At 39.1% G+C, this 21,345-nt stretch overlaps 1 protein-coding gene across 1 annotated transcript; it reads right to left on the bottom strand.

The window, feature by feature from the left end:
• Positions 1 to 11,190: 11,190 nt before the first annotated feature.
• LOC108601942 (myophilin) lies at positions 11,191 to 15,458 on the bottom strand. Its single transcript, XM_017989922.1, has 3 exons — positions 15,355 to 15,458; positions 11,465 to 11,785; positions 11,191 to 11,382 (listed from the first exon to the last, which is right to left on the bottom strand). Exons 1-3 carry the CDS (start codon positions 15,358 to 15,360, stop codon positions 11,200 to 11,202), a joined length of 510 nt encoding a protein of 169 aa, XP_017845411.1. The 5' UTR covers positions 15,361 to 15,458; the 3' UTR covers positions 11,191 to 11,199.
• Between the last annotated feature and the right edge of the window lie 5,887 nt (positions 15,459 to 21,345).

Here is a 21,345-nt window from a genome sequence, read left to right as displayed (position 1 = left end):
TATAAAACGAGCTGTGCACCACGTGCAACACACACACACGCACACACATACACTCTCGGTTATACAGACATACCTACCATACATAGCCCATTTATTTGGGCTACACTCTGTGCGTTGACATTTGATGAATGGCTTGCAATGGATTTGATTCATTTAACTGTTGGCGTTACCAACGCTGTTGTCTGCAATTTGCTAGCAGCAAATCACAAAACATGCATCAACAACAATAGCTTGAGCAACAAAACAAAAGCAGCAAGAGTTGGCAGATAACAATGCTCCAGCTGCTTATGACAATCATTGTGTGTGTGTGTGTGTTCCCTTTATATTGCATATTATTAGCTTATATTGCAGCTGCAGCAATAATTGCAATACACTTTGCATTGTTAGAGCTTTGTGCTAAATACTACTTGCCAATGAATTATGTCTTATGGCTCGATTGGCAACAGTGTTAAGATTAATTAACTTAGTGTCATGCTGTGTTTTCGCTTGTATTGCTAGTTATTGAAATACTGCTTTGAACTGCTAGCAAAATGACATATTGCTCTTGCATAAAAATGTCTGCTGCAGGCAACGCACACACACACACAAGTCGAAGCTCACTATATAAATACACATACATGCATGCTTTAATGTTGCTTGTTCAAACTTAGTCTGCAAGTCTTTTCAGGCAGCAAAAGTTTCTTTTTTGTGTGGTTCTCCAACAACAACAGCAACAACAACAAAAACAGCGTGGGCTGCTTAGAAGCAGTTTTCAACTCAAGCTGCCATTTTAATTGATATAGCTTTGGCACTGTTGTTGCTGCACACACACACACACATACATACATACGCTTACATACTTACATTGTCGCCAGTCAGCTTCATTGTGTGCAGACAGGGCGTATGCGTGTTTTTGATTGCTGACTTGTTTATTGTACAAATTTTTCAGGTTTTCTTTTCTTTTTAGCCTAAGTTTGCCTGCAAACTAAGTTGCAAATTAATTTTGAAAGTTTTTGACCACATTATGGCGCATGCTTTTCCAGCTGTAAGGCTGTGTGGGCGTGGCAGCTTTTGTGCTCTAAAGAAAATACAGTTTGTTGCTGTTTACAGTCTGGTGCGTTTAGCAATATCAATAATAATTGGAAATCATTTAGCTTGAAGCACTTTAAGAAGTGTTGGAGTTAACACTATATTATTATAAGGTTACCCTATATATATTTTAATTTGAATAATTTTATTTAAATCAGCAGTGTCTGCTCTCAGTGCTGCCAGCGTATAAATAAAAATAAATGTATATGAGTTGTATGTCATTCCTTTGAGCTCAATATTTAAATACAACCAACTCCAGCTTGTTTGATTGTTTAATAAAAAGAGCATGCCAGCGCTAAGAGTCAACAAGTAAGACACTTTGACTTGATCTATCAACCAGGCAAGGCAGCCATCCGCAGCTAATAGAAGCGAGCGCCTTACTGGTGGCTTTTGCCACTGCAACCGCTGACAATTTGCTGCCTGGCATTGAAAAGCAATACAAAGAAACTGCCGTACAAGGCAATTAGCGTAGACTTGTCAATCGCCAGTGCGATCCGCACCTGAAGCGCATATTGGACATGCTGGCAAAATGGGAAAAGTTGCCAAAGGGCATTATACGGTGTGACTGACGGGGCTGCTGCCCAATTTCGGATTCCGCAAAGCCAGACGCACTGCCTGCTGACCTGCCGCAAGTCAGTGCTTTGTTTTTGAATGTGGGGGGCGTACATGCAGCGTGTTGCATACAATTGCGACAATTTCAATAGGTCGCCTCCCCGCCCATAACAAACCCAATAGCCCAAAAGGCTGCTGCCTGATTGCCTAAGCCTAAAGGTGCCTGCAAATAGTGAAGCGCGTGTGCGGTCGCTAAAATGCATAAGCGCCAGCTGCGCGTAGTTGCCAAAATGCGGGCTATCATGTTGAACTGTAAGCCGAGCGAGTTGGGCACTAATTTGGTAGTTGCCGCAGAAGTTTGAAGTTTAAATGCAGAGTCTATGCAAAGTGATAATTTAAAGAAAGATCTTAGCATATTAATCAATGAAATGTCAGGCGACCCAACTCAATGCCATTTACGGTGGATTAGCTTGGTTTGTTTAGCTAATCGAAGTCCAGGTTATAGTTGAGCTGACCCGAAGCTGACCTCATTTTTGGTGGCCGGCCCAGCCTGTCGACTAACGAAGCCAATTGTCAGCTCCATGAGAGCGGACTTTTTACACACAAATTCCCACAGGTGCGCTGGGGTTGGAAACGGCTTGATTGTTGAACTAAATGTAGTGCGGGGTGGTGCGTATAGCAACTGCAGTCAGTTGGAAGAGCGCTTGGGTCTCATTGGGCAGCTGGCACATTGTTTGATATGCTACGACCTGCACAGCTACGGGCTGATTTTGATTAATTTGTTTGCTTTCACTAAGCAATTTGCACGGGCTAGAGCTAAAAGCTGCTGGTGCAGACCCACACAAAGACGCACGCAGAGCAGCTGTTGGGAGATAGAGCCATTGCCAGGTGACAGCAATGGACCATAAACGTTGTATGCTTAACACATTTGCTCGAACTGCGATGCGTTTGTTTGCATATTGCGTGCTGGGGCGAACTAGAGAGTTCAGCTCAGTTGGCAGTTGACAACTTTGGAGCGTTTTGTCTATGTGCTTAAGCTAAAGCTTTGGGGTCAGTGTGGTTGAAATACGAATGTGCGTACATTTGTTAACTGCCAGCGCAGCGAATAAACAAGCAAAGCTTTTGCATTAACGCTGCCTTAAGATTGCAACGCTGAGCGCTTTGAATTGCTTAGCCGTCCTGCTGGCCAACTGCCAGGGAAATCACGCTCTGGCTCTGCATATTGTCTAAGCTAACTTTATTAAATGTACCACAAATTAATTACATTTTATAATTTTTTAATAAATACAATTATAACAAAAAGTCACGTTATTATGGCTTGCACATATTTATTGCCAAAGTTAATTACCAACATAAAAACAACAACAAGCTGAAATAAAAAAGTTGTCGCACAAGTTTAAAAGCTAAAAAAGTTTAAGCTTAGTCAGCCAGCTCGACTTTTCACTACCCTGCAGCAAATTCTGAGCAGCCATTTATAATTTTACAGCGCATTTAAAATTGTTAATTGCCTGCTTTTGGGCGTGCTGACATTTTGTTGCTGCTGCGGCTGCTGCTGCTGTTGTTGTTGTTGGCCCCGCTCAAATTGCCAGTCAATTAATTTTGCGCCCATCAATTGCTTGCAACACCTTTTCTATGTTAAATTAAAAATTTTGCTGAAACTTTGACAGGCACAGAAAGTTTGTTTTTTTTTTTTTTTGCTGTATGCCTTTAGCTTAATTTGATTTTGTTTCCTGGGAACAGCTTTTCGTAGCAACTTGTTAAAGTTAATTAAATATATTTAACGAGCGCGCCAGAATAACAAATCAATTAATAAATACAAGCAAATTAAAAATGTGCCTGAATCGCTTTCGCATATTAAATAGCCTTCACTCAAGCTGATCGAAAAAATATATAAATAATCCAACCTTTTATGCTATAAAGCTTACTCTAACATGCACATATGTACTTATCCCTTTGCTTACACACCAGCTGCCCTCCAAATTGTTAGTTTAGCTCCCCCGAGTCTAGCTCAGAGCGCAGAGCATTTGCGCAACCTTTTGTATTGATAGCTACTCAAGTGCCTTGTGGCTTATTCAATTCGCTTCTAATCAGCCGCATAACACAACCCAACTATGCTACAAGCTGTGGCACACACACGCACACACACACAAAAACTAATACTTATGTATGAAGCGTGCAACGTGGCGCAATATTTTTGTTATGGCCAACAACAAATCGAGCGCTAAAATCAATGCAATCAATAAATGTGAGGCGTACCTACGCGCTTCAGCTGTTACACGTGTATTCCCTGCCAATGTTTTGCCAGCAGCAGCACACACACACACACACACACGCAACTGCAGTGCGCTGGCAATTTACACAAGCTGCAGCTCATTTGGCGCCAGCTATGGCAAAGGCTTAGGCTGACGAGCCTGCGGCAAACGAGGCAACGAACTGCGTGTTAGCCTTCGGTTTGGCAAGCCCTATTATAAATGCAGGTGAGACCCTGAATTTGTGTATGTGTGCGCGCGTGTGTGTGTGTGTGTGTGTGAAACACACACATGAGACAAATTTAAGGTAAACACACTTCAGTTGCCTGGCGGCTCTATGGGTTGGCTGCCGTAAAAGCCATTACCTCAGCTGGCGTCTCATTGTGTGCATGCCAAGGACACGTGAAGGATTCAGATTCATTTATACCCGCCGCCAGGAGTCTGTAATGTGTATGCGAGACACCATTAGTAGCTGGCTACATACAGAGAAACGTCAACCAGTTGCCAGTTCATCTATGCGCCTGTTTCCTGCCACAGGTCGCTTGCAACGGCATCTAAATTAAGATAAATGAAACCTTGCCTAGCAGCGACAGCCCCGACAGTCCCGACAGTCCCGCCAGCTCCAGCTCCAGCTCCACTGCTTTGCCATGCGTGAGCTATTGTAAGTGGCACGTGGGAAAAATGAAAATGCTGGCGTGAAATATTTGACGCCAATTTTTCTTAGAACCCCGCAGCTACAGCTCTACACATAGCACCCATTCCCAGCTCCCGGTGCTCATCACAGTCCATACAAATGTTGTCTATTTGCAGCGTAATTTATTTTGTGGTTTAAGTGCCAAGCAACACATTCACACCAAACTAGAAAAATGCCCATAACTGCGCATCTCGATGCAACCTTAAAGGCATTGTGCAATGCCATTTAAGAGGCGACGGCAACACCAGCGCTGGCAGCAGTGGCAGCAGTGGCAGCGTGGCAGCTTCGTACATTCAATTTGCATTTTGCATGTGCAGCGTGGCAAATTGTGCTCTAAGGATTATTTAAATATTTGTTGATTTGCATAGGAAGGAAAATGGCATGCCAACCAACAGCAGCAGCAGCAGCAGCGTAGGTAGCTGGCAGTAGGAGCAGCAGATGGGCATTACTTGCCACAGCGTGGCAGCAAACTAAATATAAATATTTAAAATGTTAAAAAAACTTAATGATGAAAATGGCAGCAAGTGAAAAACAAACCCTTGAGCACACACGTCAATCACACACAACTCAAACTAGCCACGTCTTGTGCTCGATTCCATTCCGTATTTGAAGGCTTAACTTGTTGGCTGACAATACAGTTGACCTCAACTGAGAACTGAGAATCTATATGTAGTATATACACAACAGCCACATGCTGATGATGTTGCAGCAGCAGCTCTTTATTGACTCGGCAAAGATGCTGTGGCATGCAGCAAACTATCAGCAGCGACATAGAAACGTGCACTGGACATTCTATGCAGACGTCCGTATATTTGTATGTGTGTGTGTGCGTGTGTGTGTGTGTGTTAGTGTCTGTCACTCAGCTTTGTTCGATTTTGCATCTAGAATGCAATTTCACAAATATTTTGCATATTTTAAAGTAATTGCAAAATCGTTTTTCTGCAGCAGTGTCCATGGATACGCCAGATTTTTTAATCCTGTCATTTAACAGATTGATTCCTGTTTTTGTATGAGCAAGTTCAAGAGAGAAACAGAGAGAGAGAGCGAGCGAGCGTGTCCCGAAACTCATTTCCCCACAACAATCAACGTCAGTCCCATGAGTTGCGCTTTCAAACATTTCAAACGTAACTCGTTTCGCCGTCAAATGCAAATTGGATATGGGTGTGAATACGAAACTAGAGACAATTCAAGCAATAGTCAGCAGCTTAAACTTAAGCGAGGGTTGCCTAAATCGTTGAGTGTTAACTTCAATTTTCAATTGCAATAACAACGTGTATTAAACTATTAGTAAAGTCAACAACTTGTCGAGCTACCCGCGCTTATATAAAGATGGCCACTTACACATGCAGTTAGCTGTACACCAAATCCTGACAGAAACACACACACAGATACACGCACGCACGCACACATACAAAGACACTTATACGAATGAACAACAAATTTTTGGCATGCCAAACGACTTGCACTGAGCAATTTTGACAGCTGTCATTGCGCCAGACGTCTGAATGAAAAGTCGTGCTGCTTGTGCTATTTTTGTTGTGGTTGTTGCTGCCGTCTCGAGACGCAGACAATTCATTTAAAGCTCCAACACAGCATAGCTGCCCATACAGCTACCTAGGCGCCATGTGTGCGCTTGAGCGGTAAGCTTATGAGACATCAGAGCATGAGGGAGCTGACGTGATGAGTATTGTTGATGTTTTAAGCAAACTGTAGGTGAACGATTTAAAATTGTGTAAAAGCTAAAATCGAAATATACAAAAATGTTGTTTAATTGTTTACCAAAATTGTACTTAACTGAGCAATAAACGCCCGAGCCATGCCCTTAAGCTTATGCAAATGGCGTCAGTACAGCGGCTGCTGCTATGAACTGTTTGAAAATGCGCAACGCATAACGAAATTGCTGATAATGATTGCAATAAAGATATTTGCGCCAGTCCAAAGAATGTCTGTGAGGTCAGAACTTTTCGCAGCCGCAAGTCAGCGCGCGAAAATCAGCGAAAAATATTCGCATGAAGCGCGCAAATGAAATGAGTTCGCGTCTGCTCTCCAGAGGCATTGCAGGTGTAGCAACGCAGTCAGAGTGGGTGGCGCGGCTGGTTGCAGGTAAGCGAGTTTGATTTGTGCATTATGCGGTCTTTAGTCGCACGCCTTCGTTGCCTTTTGCCTTTTGGTGCAGGAGCTGGCGCTTTGATCATAATTGTGATATCGTGCTGCTGATGATGGCGTTGGGCGATGACGATGACGTTGATGTTACAGCCCAGGCGCAGAGAGTGCACGCGCAATTGTGGCATGATGATGTGGCAGCTTGTCTATCGTGGTGGTGGTGGTGCTGCTGCCAGTGCAGTTTGTTGACTGGCGCTAGTGCCGCGCATATTAAATGAGTAAATAGCGCAGTTGAGAACATGACAGCGGCATAGCTGACCCTAATATGCAGCTGGGCAAAGCAATTCAATTGACAGCGCAGGAGAAATGCATTTGAACACGTTGATACCAATTTCCCAGCGGTATATTGCAATGCTTTAGGCTGAGCATAAGAAATTTTAATTAAACAAAAAGTGGCTTACATTTGTTTGCACTCAAGGGTGCAAAGTTCAGGGTGTACGCCCGCTGTGTTATCTATGATGTGGCATGAAAATGCCATCAACGCTTAATGCAAATTACACTTAAGTATTCATTAGCTGCAGCATTGTGCTCACATGCATTTACATATATTATATAGTGTAGCATACACCTTGGCGCTTTCGCTTAAGCCGCCAACATGCAGTGAAAATCCTTTAGCGCACTCATGTCACAAATGCTATTACAATTGGAAATATATGAGCACACACACACACACACACAGGCAAACAGTCACGCCCACAATTGGCAAGCGCTTAGCGCTAATTGCAAAATTTATTGACTGCAATAAATGTCGGCGCTGTCATCATGTTGCATTAAAATGAGCCAAGCATTGCGGCAACAACTATTGCCACTTGCCATGCAATCGGATTTGAGGCGATTAGTTTACTGCGCGGTTGCTCGCTGGCTTTCTTGAACAATTGCTGTGTAATTTGTCACCACACACATGAGCACATACCATTGAGAGTCTAAGCATTGCAGTTGAATTAAATAGCATTGAAGCCATTGCAGTCTGTTATGAAAACCACAAAATGCAGTCTCTGTTGTGAATTGCAGTTGCTGTCAATAATAATAACAATTAACCGAATTGCAACAACAATTGAATTTAATTAAATTGTTACACAGGCCGCATGAATGAAATGTTATTTTTTTTTTGCTTGTGTTCTCTTGGCTTAAACAGCATTTAAAGCAATTTAGTTAGCTTTAAGCGCTTATAACAGATTTGCATTTGATTTATTCCTTTACCTATGCCAAACACACACAGTACTTACCTCTCTAATACATATTAATGAAACCTACCCAGATAAAAAATATCACATGCGGTTGACCAACTGAGAGAGAGCCAAACCAACAGCAAATCTTAGCTAAAAAGCGAGAATATTGCAATGCGCCAGCGCATAAATCAAGCTCTGTGCTATTAATATGCTCAGGTAAAAGTATTTTTCGATGATTTATTGGACCACAAAAAATAGAATTGGCAACGGCAGCAGGCATTGCTCGATAGCACTGCAGATTACGTATTCGACTGGCAGATAGAATTAGTATAGAGTGCTGCTTAAGCCAATCCGCTCAAAGAAATTTGAATTCATGCATAACTTTACTTAACTTTCTCCACAGAGAGTATCTTGTAGTTAGGCTTGAACTTGAACAATTTGCTGTGTACACTTGTAACACGCTTTGCCTGAGGTCATGACAACAACGCTTGCAACTTGTTGTTTAGTTCCGGTTTGGGGTTATGACTCTTGGTTTTTGGCAGTGCTGTAAACTGCTAACAGCTCAGGGCCTTAGCTTGGTTTATGATTGCAGTTGCCAGTTGCCGTTATGGCGGCAATAATTGCAACAGTTGTTGTGGCCAGCAGTCTGCTTTTGCTGCCATTGCTGCTCTTGACTAAATGCATTGGGCTTTAGTGTCATTTGTGCATTGTTTACTGAGCATGAAATATGTCCAAAGTGTTTGTCCAAGAACTTAAGCTGCAATGTGGCTAACACCTGCAGCACTTTAAGCTGTCTTCTAGTTGCTGCTCAATATCAACTGCGTTCGTGGCGGCAACTAAACCACTGCATTGCAGCTATAAATTGTTACAAAGTTTCAGCAATTAGCTAGAAATATGTTGTGCAAGTTTGGCTGCTAACCGCAGTGCTCAGCAAACAAGAACAACAAAATAAATGCCCTTGCATGTTAAAGTCAAATAATAATAAAGCAAACAGCTGTAGCTCTAGCTCTATGCGAGCACGTGTTTGTTATTGTTGTTGCTATTGCTATTGTTGTTGTCTGCAAAAACTGCTTTAGACTATGCTCACTCGCCGGCTATTTGTATTTGAGCATAGCATGCTTAGTTTTTCTATTTGTGGTCCGTTGCTTTTCTATACTTTTCTATTTGTATGTATATCAGTTGCTTGCCTTCCTGCGGAATGTTGTTAGAAATTATGGCGAACGTATAAAGCTCGAGCTTAGAGTTGGCAAACGATATGGCAAAAGGAACTCAAATTAGTGAAACTATTTAGATAAGGAATTTGTGCACAAGCTTGAAAGCAATTACTTAATATGAGGCAACGTTTTTGCTAGATAAATTTTATGATAGCTTCAATTTAAAATATTAACCGCTTGCCAATAGCAGCATCGATAGCTAATTGCTATAGCTGCTGCATGACAAAAGCTCACGTATTTTATTTTAAATGGCGGCCAAAGAATTTAAGCAGAAAACATTGGCAACTGCTTTTTTTTTGTTAAATGCTTGAAAACAAAAACTTGCATACCACAACAAATTGTGAAATAAATCACAACATGATAAAAACTCAACAATTGTATGCTGCACAATAAATTTTCTAAACTAACAAAATAAAAATAACAATGATTTATAAGCATATACCATTCATTCGATAATTACAACAAATTAGTAGACACAATGCCGTAGTATTCACTTTTTGTTGCTTGAAATAAATAATTAAATGTGTAGTCGATAAAATGCAAAAAAAGAGACAAAAGAGAAGGAATTTTTAGACATAGAGACAGCATAAATACAAATAACAATAAATAATCATTTTGACCACCAATAAATATAAATAAAATAAATTCAATGAAAGGCACAAGTGTGTACGCCCCTATTGACCTCGACTGTAATAGCATGGCAAACAATGTGGGAGAGAGAGAGAGAGACCGAGCGAGCAAGAAAAACTCAGCAATGGAGAAAGTCAACAATTGTCATTGTCAACTATGGCTGACAATAAATTACACTATTAGAGCATAGTTTTGCAATGAGGGAGGTGAGAGGCGAAACTATTTGTAATACAATCAGCAGACCCCATGTGTGCGTTTATTTATATCTGTGTGTGTGTGTGAGTGCCTTTGTCTGAGTGTGAACTTGCGTGCGTATTTGTTACAACAATTGTCAACATAAATAAAATTAAATGTGTGTGGCTTTAGCATAGAGCTAAATATACATATACATATACATATGTATGTTATATATAGTGAATTGCACACACACAGAGACATTTAAGGCACCTGTCACTGACTGTCAAAGTGACCATTTCGCTTAATATAATTGAAGCGTTTGCGTTTGTTGTTGCCCACGGCAAGTGCAAATTAAACACATTCTTCGCACATACACACACACACGCAATCGCATCCTATTGTCGTCCTTTTGGGGCTAGGAGCAGCTTTTCGCCAATTTGGCAGCTCATTGAATGAGAGCATTCCACACAGATACACACAGACCACACTAAGAGACAATGAACCCAAATCCAAAACCAAATCCAACATATGACAACGTTTTCCGTTTTCATTCAGTTTGACAGACTAAATTCGTATTTTGCGTTTTGTTTTGTCACCTATGTATATTATGTTTGTAGTTTTGCGGTCTCTCTGTGCGGGCAAATAAACGTTGACAAAGGTGCAAATATGCACAGCGAGAAAAAATCACATCACATGATTTAGATTTGTTGCTTAGTTTATGTGCAAATAATTTTGCACTGTGTAGCAGCACAAAGCGTCTTTCTATGCGGCTCTTTGTGTCTTGTGTCAACATACACACAGAGACAGAGAGAAAGCCAAAGCGTATAAACAAATAGAAATGTCCTTGACATTTCTTATGCTTATCGCTGTCTGTGCAGGCGCTGAAATTGTAATTTGTGTAATCTCAGGTGGGCAGTCGATGTCGTCGACAACAAAACGATGAAGGTAAGCCAAGCGATTGTGTCTTTATTGTGTCCTTGTCTGTGTGTTAACCGCATAATTCGGCTAGCAGCTGCGCCAGTCTGCGGCACGTTGCTTGCCAATTAACAGTTTGATAATGCTAATCCAAGTGCCAAGTTCATGGTGCGTTTGTATTAAAATTAATTAATTTATTTTTTCATATTATATAAATTACATTTAGAGTGGCCTGCGCTTAGCAAAACATAAATATCAAATTATAATGAAATCGATTACAATTAGAAACAAATCAAAATATAATCAGAATTGCTTTGAACTTATTTGCTTTGGTGTTGTTTGTGTGTGTGCGTATGTGTGTGTGTGGTTTACATGTGGCGCGTGTTGCCCATGCCGCCATGACCCGACTGAGAGGCACCCTTGTTGAAGCCCATCTGCAGGTTGAGCTCACCCTCATGGGCGCGCAGCTGCTCTTCGGTGAAGGTGCGCTCGTTCTTGTCGGCCATTTTGGGGCCCAGAGCGGGGCCAGTGAACTCTGGATGCTTTTGCGTCTACAATAGTCAATGCGATGAGTTAATTGTATGTGTGTGTGTGTGTGTGTGGGCGAGTGACATGCCACAAATGATTACTTACAATTCGGCCCAGCGCATAAAGCGACAATGTGACTTGTGGAATATTGCGACGCTCAAAGAGATCGGCAGTTTGGAATATTTCCTCCTCGGGCACGCCGTACTTCTTGACCGCAGCCTGGAAGCGCTGAATGTTCTCCATGAGCTGGAAGTTGGTGCCGCGCTCCTGGATCTTCTTCACAGAGCCTGGGGCCAGCTTATTGGCCAGCTTGCATAGCCAAATGCCGTCCTTCAAAATATCCTCATACTGGCCGCTGGGCACCTTTTCGCCAATCACGGCAAACACCCAGTTGAGCACCTCCTGTTCCTGTTCCTTGTTGCGTGGCTACAAACAAATAAATCCACAAGCAAGGAAATTAGTAATGTGATATCAACAGCTAAGTGCCATAAAAAAAGTAATTTGCTGTAATTGTAGCCGGACCCTCATTGCTTTCGAGTTCGAGTCGAGTCGAGTCGAGTTGTCTAAATATAAACAAGCAAAATCTTACAGATTGTACGCGTTCGGGCAAAGGTCATTTAACGGCGCGGGCCTAATTTGTTATTTATAATTTTGCTATCCCGCAGCAGTGCCAAAGGAAAGCAACAAGGTAAGCTGGTCACAGTTGGTCTTAAATGCGAGTGAAATGTGCTAAGAAAATGAATTCATTTTCCAATTAATTAATTTCGATTTTAAAAGCGCAGCACGTGAAGCTCAGCGCCAGTCTCTGTGTCCCAGCCTCAGGTCGCGGTCAGGCTTCGAACAGGCGTCGCATTTACTGTGACAGTTGACAGCTCGAAAGCCACAAACTGTTTAATTGAAATTCACTTTGGCACTGGCTAACCGACTGGAAGTTGTTGCCCGTCTGTATTTTGGGTCAATTTGTGTCCATTTTAGGTAATGCGACGATTTTGGATACATTTGCTGCGTAATTTAAATGTAATTGGAATGTCTGGCAATATTTCACATTGATGTACTGTTAAATAGCTTAACTCACATGTGCCTTAAAATAATATTATCCCTTTAATGCGTTTGAATTATGTATAATTGTAATTTCATGTGCTTTAGGCAAATATGGCATATTTAGCCAAATATTAATTCTAATTTAGTCAGTAAGTTGTGCTAATTAAAAGCGTTGATATTTTATTTAGAGCGTTTCGCAAAACGCGGCGTATACGCAATCATTGTATGCGCAAACAATGCACATACATATAGTTTGTGATTGAAATCGCCTCAGAGCAATTAATATTTTGGCATACAAAATTTTACTGCGCGGCTTTTGTTTATACATGCGCAAATTAAAACGTGCATCTATTACATGTAGTAAAGCTAAAAATAAATGCGGTTGCCACAAATATGCTTAAAACTTTTATATTCGGTTATGCTTGCAAATAAAAAATATACTTTTGTATATCACACAGCATGTATTTTGTCCTGCTAGATAGTCATTTTATTTGTTTTTCTTATTTATTGTTCAATGCACGCTTCAGTAGCAGCTAATGGTGCAAACTTTTTTAATGAATTATGCATCGTATTGCATTCGCAATGTTTTCATTTTAAATCTCATGCTTGCCATGATGTGCAATCGCATATAAAGTATTGCTACTTATATAATTATATGTAAATGACAGATCAACAATTGTTATTGCCATGGCAATCGAATTGAATTCAATGGCTGTTGTTGCGCTGAAGTTGCGACTATTTATATTACATGGCACTGCTTTAAATATTGCTTAATTACCAATGCATATGCTGCAGAATACATAAAAACAAACACCTGGAGTTATACAGGTTTGTCGAACTGTTGAGCATGCAATTGACTTTGTGACATTTTAAATGCAAAATTATAGTGCATACAAAAAAATTAATAATAAGATAAGGATTTAACTTGTAATTGCAAAAGTTAGAAAAGAATGAAATAAAAGGATAATTAAATTGACTAATAAAATTGTGTATTAATTTTAAAAATTTCTACGCTTATTTAGCGCTTAACTGATCGTTAATTGGCAGCTTCAAAATCTGTATAACCTGCACTTTATACGCCCTGTGTGTTGGCCTCAATAATTTTGTTGCTTATGTTGGCGCTTTCTGGACAGCCGTGACCTTCAAATAACCCACAATTCTAGATGCGGCTGGCGCCCTCTTTTTCAGTTGTCTGAGCAGTTTTTCTGCTTTTTTGAACAGTTTTCTTTTTATACTTTCAGCTGTTTGCCTTTTTCCGGCTGCGCGCATAAATAAAAATTTTCATTTGTACATAAAGATAAAAGTTCATTTTGCGCACATTTTCAGTGTTTCCTTTTTCATACTGTAGCGCAGCAAAGAAAAAAAAAATAGAGTGTTGGCGTTGTCTGTTGTTGTTATTATTATTTCAATTTGTCATTTGGAATACTGCCAATTGGCGGCTGCCGGCTGCCAACATTAACCCGCAAATGAAATGAAAATGAAAATATGCAGGCGGCGGCGCCCACCCGACAAGCATTGGGCAAAGAGCGAACAAAAAATATTAACTGATCAAGTAAACTCAAGTAAGCTAAACATTCTACAAATGTAAAGCTATAAAGTCTAGCAGATCTGCATTACTTTGGCAACTCAACACATCATAAAAATGCAACTAAGCTAATAGCATTTGCCTGTTGCCAAGAATAAGAAATGCTGCTGTTTTTGTTTGTGCTTGAAATGAAAACAAAAGTACAGTTCATGCTATGCAATATTTAAAATAATGATGTCATGTATACAAAGTTGTTTTATTATTTCCATTAAAAATGCAATGCCCATGAAAGCAGCTTAAAAAAAAATGAAAATGTTTTAATTGACGGCAATAAGGTTATGTGGAATGTTGGCAAAAAAAAAACTATTTTTTTTAAATAAAATTTTGCCGCCTATAAAAAGTCACATAAATCAAAGTTTTTATAACTTTTAAAATTTAAATGTGTGGCATGCAAAAAATTTAATGCTATTCAGATTAATTAAAAATTAAAGTGCAATATATATTGGTTATAGCAAATTTACAAAAGTTAAAGCTAACAACAACGTTTGCATATAAAATAGTTGGGCTCAGCATTGCATTTAAACTATTGAATGTGTGCATATATTTCAATATAAGCTAATAATGATGAACAGTATCTATTTTTTCATCTAACGACTGTCTACTGTACTTTTGGGCACACGTTTTTAATTTATTTCAAGTGCGCACGCAGCTATTCAACGAATTAATTCTATAATATGATCGAAATGCTTGAAATAAATTAAGGACAGCTCAAATTTGCTATTAATGCAATAGAAAAAAATCTTTTTATAAATCAGCATTGAGTTATATGCTAAATGTAGCCATAATCAACGCCATGTCGACTGACAAATCGAAATTTATGATGCTCGCTCTTGGTGTGGGGGCAGGGGTATGTGTTTGCTTGTGTGGGTACCCCAAATGTCAACAAAGTGATTTTTTATTTTAATTTACAAAAGTGAAAAAGTAATGTGACTGCAAATACATAGATACATATGCATATATTTGTATATGTTTATGTCGGTGAATGAATTATGACACGAACAGCTGCGAAAAAATCGTACAAGGCCACAGTGCGTATGCGCTATATGTAAATAGATTTGTGCTTCAATTGTTAATTGACTGTTTAAATATTTAATCAATTAAGAATTTTGTAATTAAATTGGCAAGCGTTGTATACTTCATAATTAAATGCTTTGTTCCTTAATTGCTTATTTGATAATAACCAACTGCACAGCGCTTATGAATATCAAAGTTTGTTGGAATTCAATTAATACTATTGACACAATGCCGTCTGCGATAATGTAATGTTGAACAAATAACACGAAAAGTAACACTTTAAATTCGTTTTTGCACTTTACATTTTTTATACGTTCGCCCCATTAATAATTATTATTTCACTTTTTACACTTACAGCCATTTTGTGTTATATTTTTTGAAAAGCTGCTAAGCTGCTTGTGTTGAGCGATCAAAATTCAAATTTCGACTGACGCAAGTTGTTGAAACAGTTTTCCATTTATCCTAAGAGCCCACATAATGTTCTATGAAAATTGCTGAAAATTTGTATTTTAGGTTAACAGCTAATGCCGCTGCTAGCGCTGACGTCGACAGCGAAACGCCAACGCAGCCAGCACATGCGAAAATCGCCAAAAATATCAACAACAAACAAAATTTAGCTGTGGGTAGCCAACGGAAGTCCACAGTGACGTCACTAAAGCCAAAAAACTAAAAACAAATAAAAGAAAATACTTAATAGTGAAAATCTATGATTTCAAAGTGAATATGCGTAGAGAAGTGTGCCTTATGTCAATGCCACTGAATTTAACAAAATGTGTGGAGCACTACAACAATTTACCAGCTACAAATTGTGCGCAGATTTGTATCTTAAAGATACTTATGCATACGGTGTTTAGCTGCCAAGTACAACTAATTGCATTCTGTTAATTAGTTTTGCACGCTTGCAGCTAATTTTACAAATGACGTTGTGCGTCTTCCCATTTCATAAATAATATTTTTTTATATATTTTTTGCACTTCAAATTTTATGCTCGTTGATTTTGTGGGAAATTTGAAGGTCACTACGCTAAATTAAATTGTAATTTCAATTAAAAGTTTTGCTGACATTTTTGAAAAATGTCAACTTGGCAAGCAAACAATTTGTTAAAAGCACAAAATTTCCCACACACACACACAGCGCTACACGTTGCCAGGTAGGGCGTGGGTAAAGTTTGACATTGCTCTTGTTTATTTTCAAGTAATTTAATTATCTAGCAAAAACATTTTGATCAAGTTCAAGTTTAAGTGTTGCCATTGAGCATATTTTGAATTGCTTTGCACAAATAAACAAAAACACAAACACACAAAATGTTGCTGTTGAGGGGCAAGAATGCGTTTGCTTTTTTTCACACCTGAAGCCCATAAATTTCTTCACCTCTGCTGTGTGTACTGCGGACCGCATTTGTTTTTGTTTGACTTGGCCATTGAAATATAAACTAATGAATATTGAAACTTTATCAAGTAAAAAGAGCTTCAAAAAACTTTTCGCTAAAATAACATATTGATAACTTGCTATATCGAAATATTATGCTAACAGCTTAGCATGCTTAACGTCCTTCCATTTGCCAGCTGTAATCTATCAAAACATTTACCCAACTGCCACTTGAAGTTTTTGTAAAATTCTGTCATAAGTATTCCAACAAAATACTAGCAGCGTATGAACTTTACAGTGAACTGCAATAAATTCTTAAATGTAGTATACATTTAGCATAGGCCACTATATATATTAAAAGCAAAAAATGAAAACAAATTTTTATAAAGCTTATGAGGCAAACAGCTGCCAAGGCTGCAATCAAAATTAATTGAGCGACTCTGAGCTCAGTGTCAGCATGTCTTCTCGCTCTATGTGTGCGTGTGTGTGTGTTTGTGTGTCTATGGCCGTGTGTTTTTGGTGTGTGTCAAAGTGAAGGCGTTGGCGTGGGCGTTCCACATATAGCGACCTAGAAAAAAACACGACGCTCTGACAAGTGGCGCAGCGTCTATATACATATATTTATATATATATTTTCATATTCCCAGTCAGCGTCGGCCGAAACGTTTTGTAAAAAGCAACAGATTTATGAAAAACCTAATGGCCTATACATTATTTGCTCTCACATCACAACGAATATATAATGCTCTATCGAAAAAGCAAATTACAGGCAATACCAATGATTTGTCTAATAAAAATTTTTGCTTGGATTTTGTCAATCAAAAATTCATAGAGCATATGAAAAGCCAGCAACTGTTATTTGTGCTTTCAAATGTTTGTCCAGCATAAACAACTGTTGCTCATAAATATAATAAAAATACATGCAATGCATAGAATTTGAGAAAACAAAAATATATTTTTGTTATTTTGGACCAGCCACTCTTAAAGTTGTAGCCAAGCATACAAGTATTAAATTATTTTTATATAAACCACATTTAAGATATGTAAGAAAATTGATGTTTCAGCTGCTGCTGTAATTGTTTTATTTAATGATATTTTAGTTTGTGTATCTACAGCAATTGTATTTTAAGTATATTTGCACTTAGTCTAACTCAGTTGTCTTTACTTTAAGTAGCGTTGCTTCTAACCATGAATGTCCTTGCACTGTGCTAACCACCCCATGGCTTTTTGTGTTTCTGCTCCACGCCATGGGCGTACCAAAGCTGTAATTTAAGTGGAGAGGGTTTACATTTATTTACTTACATTTGCAACAGGCAGCTCGCTGTTCATTCAACTGAAAGTGCTGGTCGCTGCTCTCTTCAAATGAGAAATTACTCACCTTTTATAAGTGTTGTCAGTTGCCCCTCTTTATACTTAGCGCATTACGTCTATGCTCTACTCTGCTCTCTGCTGCTATCTGCTGACTTATGCAGTGTGGTCTTTTCTTTTATGCTGCCACTAAATAATCCCACTCTACTCCCCGCTTTGCTTCTGGGATTGTTGCTGCAAAAACTTATCTCAGCTTGGCGCCAACAACTACTAGACAAACAATTTTCAATTTAAATAATATTGCGCGCATATCTTGAACGCGTTTTATTTTATTTATTATTATCGTTTGCTCGTTCGCTAGCGCCAGCGTCCAGCAAAATTGTTGTTTAAATATTAAAATACAAATAAAACAAAAGAAAGCAGTGAAAACAACAACAAAAAATAGATATGCAAGCTACGGGCAATATGCAAGAAATTTGTAATAAAAACTTATAAAAACCCCAAAAGAAATATATGTATGTATATATATGTTTAAAATTATGCAATTTTCTTTAGCTGTGTGGCACGTTTAACTGTATCTGGCTGCAGTGCGAAACATATTTTGTACCTCAGGCTGTTTTGCTAATAAGTCGCTGCATTTGAATTGTAAATTTGCTGTCTCTTCCTCTTGCTCAGTCTTTGGCTGCAGTGGATAAACAATTTTGTTTTTCGGCTTTATTAGTAAACATTTTTATTGTTTATGTTGAGCAGTTTTAACAACATTTGCGGTGGCTACAAATACAGTAAATTTGTGTGTTATAAAATGTTAGTTCATACATTTAATATACTTTATAAATTGGCAATATCGCGTGTAAACTGCGGCCTGCTCGTTTTTTATGCTCTCATGACAGCTAGCATTTGTTGCTCTAATTGGCATCAGATTAAACAAGTTTTATATACATACATATGTTGCTAATTTTTTGGCACAACATGTTTCATTTTTACGTTCTTTTGTTTTGCTGCTACACCGACATTTATTATGTGGCGCTGTCCATCAATTTATTTTTTTGTTTATAAATAATCCATGCGTGTACATTGTTCCGTTGCTATGCCCCGCAGTCTACGAAGCAGCTACGAAAGACTGCAACATACACTTTAACTACAAACTAGATCGAACTACTATTTAATCCTTGAGGATTAGCTATAAATCCTATGAGCTATGTCTCAGCTTTGAAGTAAATATTGTATAAGCATAATTCCAAACTGAGTAACGTACACAAAGCTGCCAGCATATGTGTTACAATATGTCAAAATATCGTTTAATGTTCATGTCAACAGCAACGAGAGCAAAAACAAAAATAAAGTATAGAGCTTGCTGTGTTTTATGAAATAATATGCGTAAATATTTGACTCCAGCCTCCACTGACATGAGAGAGTATACACAATAAATCGAATAAAGTATAGTACACACACACACACACAAGCAAGGACATATGTATGTCCCATATAAGCTATACATGTGTAAGTATGTAAATGCAAATGAAGTTTGCTTTGCGCCATGCAGGAAAGTGCATTAAAACATAAACATGCATGAGTTGCCCTTTCACCTAAAATACACACACATACCCACACATACGTATAGGTGTTGTTGACTGGGGCCAATGTGCTGCATGTGTGTGAGTGTTTGGGTGAGTTTGCGTCTTTGTAATCACTTTATTTTGCATATGTGAACACAGTTTGAGTTTGAGAGTATGTGCGTGTCATGGTCTACTCAGACGCACTCACACTCACACACTCGCACTCACATGCATACAAGAGTGTGTGCAAATAAATTGCAAAAATATTTTAAAGGTTGCCACAGCCACAGGCCACGTCGCACTCAACATCTTAGCTCTGGCAAATAAAATGCAACGGGACACAAGACAAGCGCTGCATAAGCTCGCTCAAGGATTTGTAAAATTTATCGTAGACATCATTATGCGACAATTTCTCTCTAGCATACGCTCGCAACCCACACACATCTCAACATCACTCGCTTGCCACAGCAGCAGCAGCTGCAACATGCAGCAGCTGCAACATGCAGCAGCAGCAGCTAAGAATTTTGCATTTCACGTTTTACATTGGCAAAATCGTTTTTAAAGTGCTAAAAAAGACTGCTCTAAATTATTCAAAACATAAGCAAGCCATGATGTATGATAACGAAACTGTTGCGATATGTTCAACGTCAGCTGCAGCTTATGCCTGTATATGGAGCAAGGACAAGTGCTTACTCGACATACTTATAATGCTAATTGGCTTAAGCTCAGATTCGGTTAACTAAGTATCTAATTAGTAAACAATGCTGAGAGAGTAATGTGGGTAAACACACATTGAGCCAAAGCGAAGACCTGGCTTATAGTTGTAAAATATAACGCAACATTTGCTTGAGCATGTCCCACCCCAGATGGCCATAAAAAACGTGCAAAATGTATCATTATAAATAACAATAAGCGAGACGTAGGCCATATTTTAGGCATAATAGCTAATAAAACACAACAAAAAATGACCGAACTATGTAGTGGTAGTAGGCCTGATAATCAGGCAAGCGTAACAGCAGCGACAAGTCCCTGTCCGACAACATTTCAAATGATAAAAGCCAGTAGAAAATGAGTTGGCAAAACGAACAAACAAACCAACACACACTGAACAGACAGCAAACAAATGCCGCTGGCTCGAATTGAAGCGAATATGCGTAACGTTGAACGGTAAGATTCGTTCTGATTCATTGAGGTACACGGCGTACGACGTCTTCTGGCCATGTGGCCTTTGGTCAGCGAGTTGGCAACTGTAACTGTGACTGAGACTCCGAGACTCTGTGACTCGGTGACTGTTGCTCATATATTTTATGCTCGAGCGTCTTTGGGGTCACACAAATCCGATTTACATGCAAATAAATAAAATTCATGTCGAACTTCGAGTTTGAGTGCGCTTCAGCAAGCCCACCCCGACCGCATGCTGAAGGCCATTGCCAAGTGAAGCAGCCAAGCATACAAAGTGCAAAAAAAAAAAAAGAAAACCCCTCAGGGCTCAGCAGGGCTTTCACTTTGTTCGCTTTCGCTTATGCTCTACCCATTTCCATGTTTGGTCAGCAGCCGCAACTACGGCGCTGTGAAATTGTATTTATAATGAATCAAATGTGACCAAGCGATTTTCCACTTGCTCAACTGCATAAAGAGCAGTGCCAAAAGATACTACTTTGACTATGGTTCACCTATGAGGGATGCTAAGTAATGACAGCAGCCAAGAGTTGCTTTCGTTTTATAAAACATATTTGAATGACCACTTCAGGAGCCCCTCATAAAGCGCTGAGAGTGCCATAAACGCAAGCAGCAAAATAATAAAAATGACAAAATGCTTAGCTACGCGACAACTAAAACCGAACTGCAAAATAACGAGCACAAGATATAAGTAACGATTATATTTTTATTATTTCAAAATTGTCTAAAAGGTGGCTGCAGTAAAAGGTTTTGTTGTTGTTGTTGTTGTTGTTGTTGTTGCGGCTGCTGTTGTTTTCTTTTCATGCTCGACTGTGTATGTTGTGATGGGAATGTAAATTACCCGGAAAATGCGACACATACAACAACAAGCAACAAGCACATAGCATCAACAGTAACAGCAACAGCAACAGCAAAGGCAACGGCAATGGCAACTA

The sequence above is a fragment of the Drosophila busckii genome, chromosome 3R (genome assembly GCF_011750605.1).
Source record: "Drosophila busckii strain San Diego stock center, stock number 13000-0081.31 chromosome 3R, ASM1175060v1, whole genome shotgun sequence".
Lineage (NCBI taxonomy): Eukaryota > Metazoa > Arthropoda > Insecta > Diptera > Drosophilidae > Drosophila > Drosophila busckii.
Note: the sequence above shows the minus strand (reverse complement) of the source record. Positions and strands in the feature narration are given on the sequence as shown.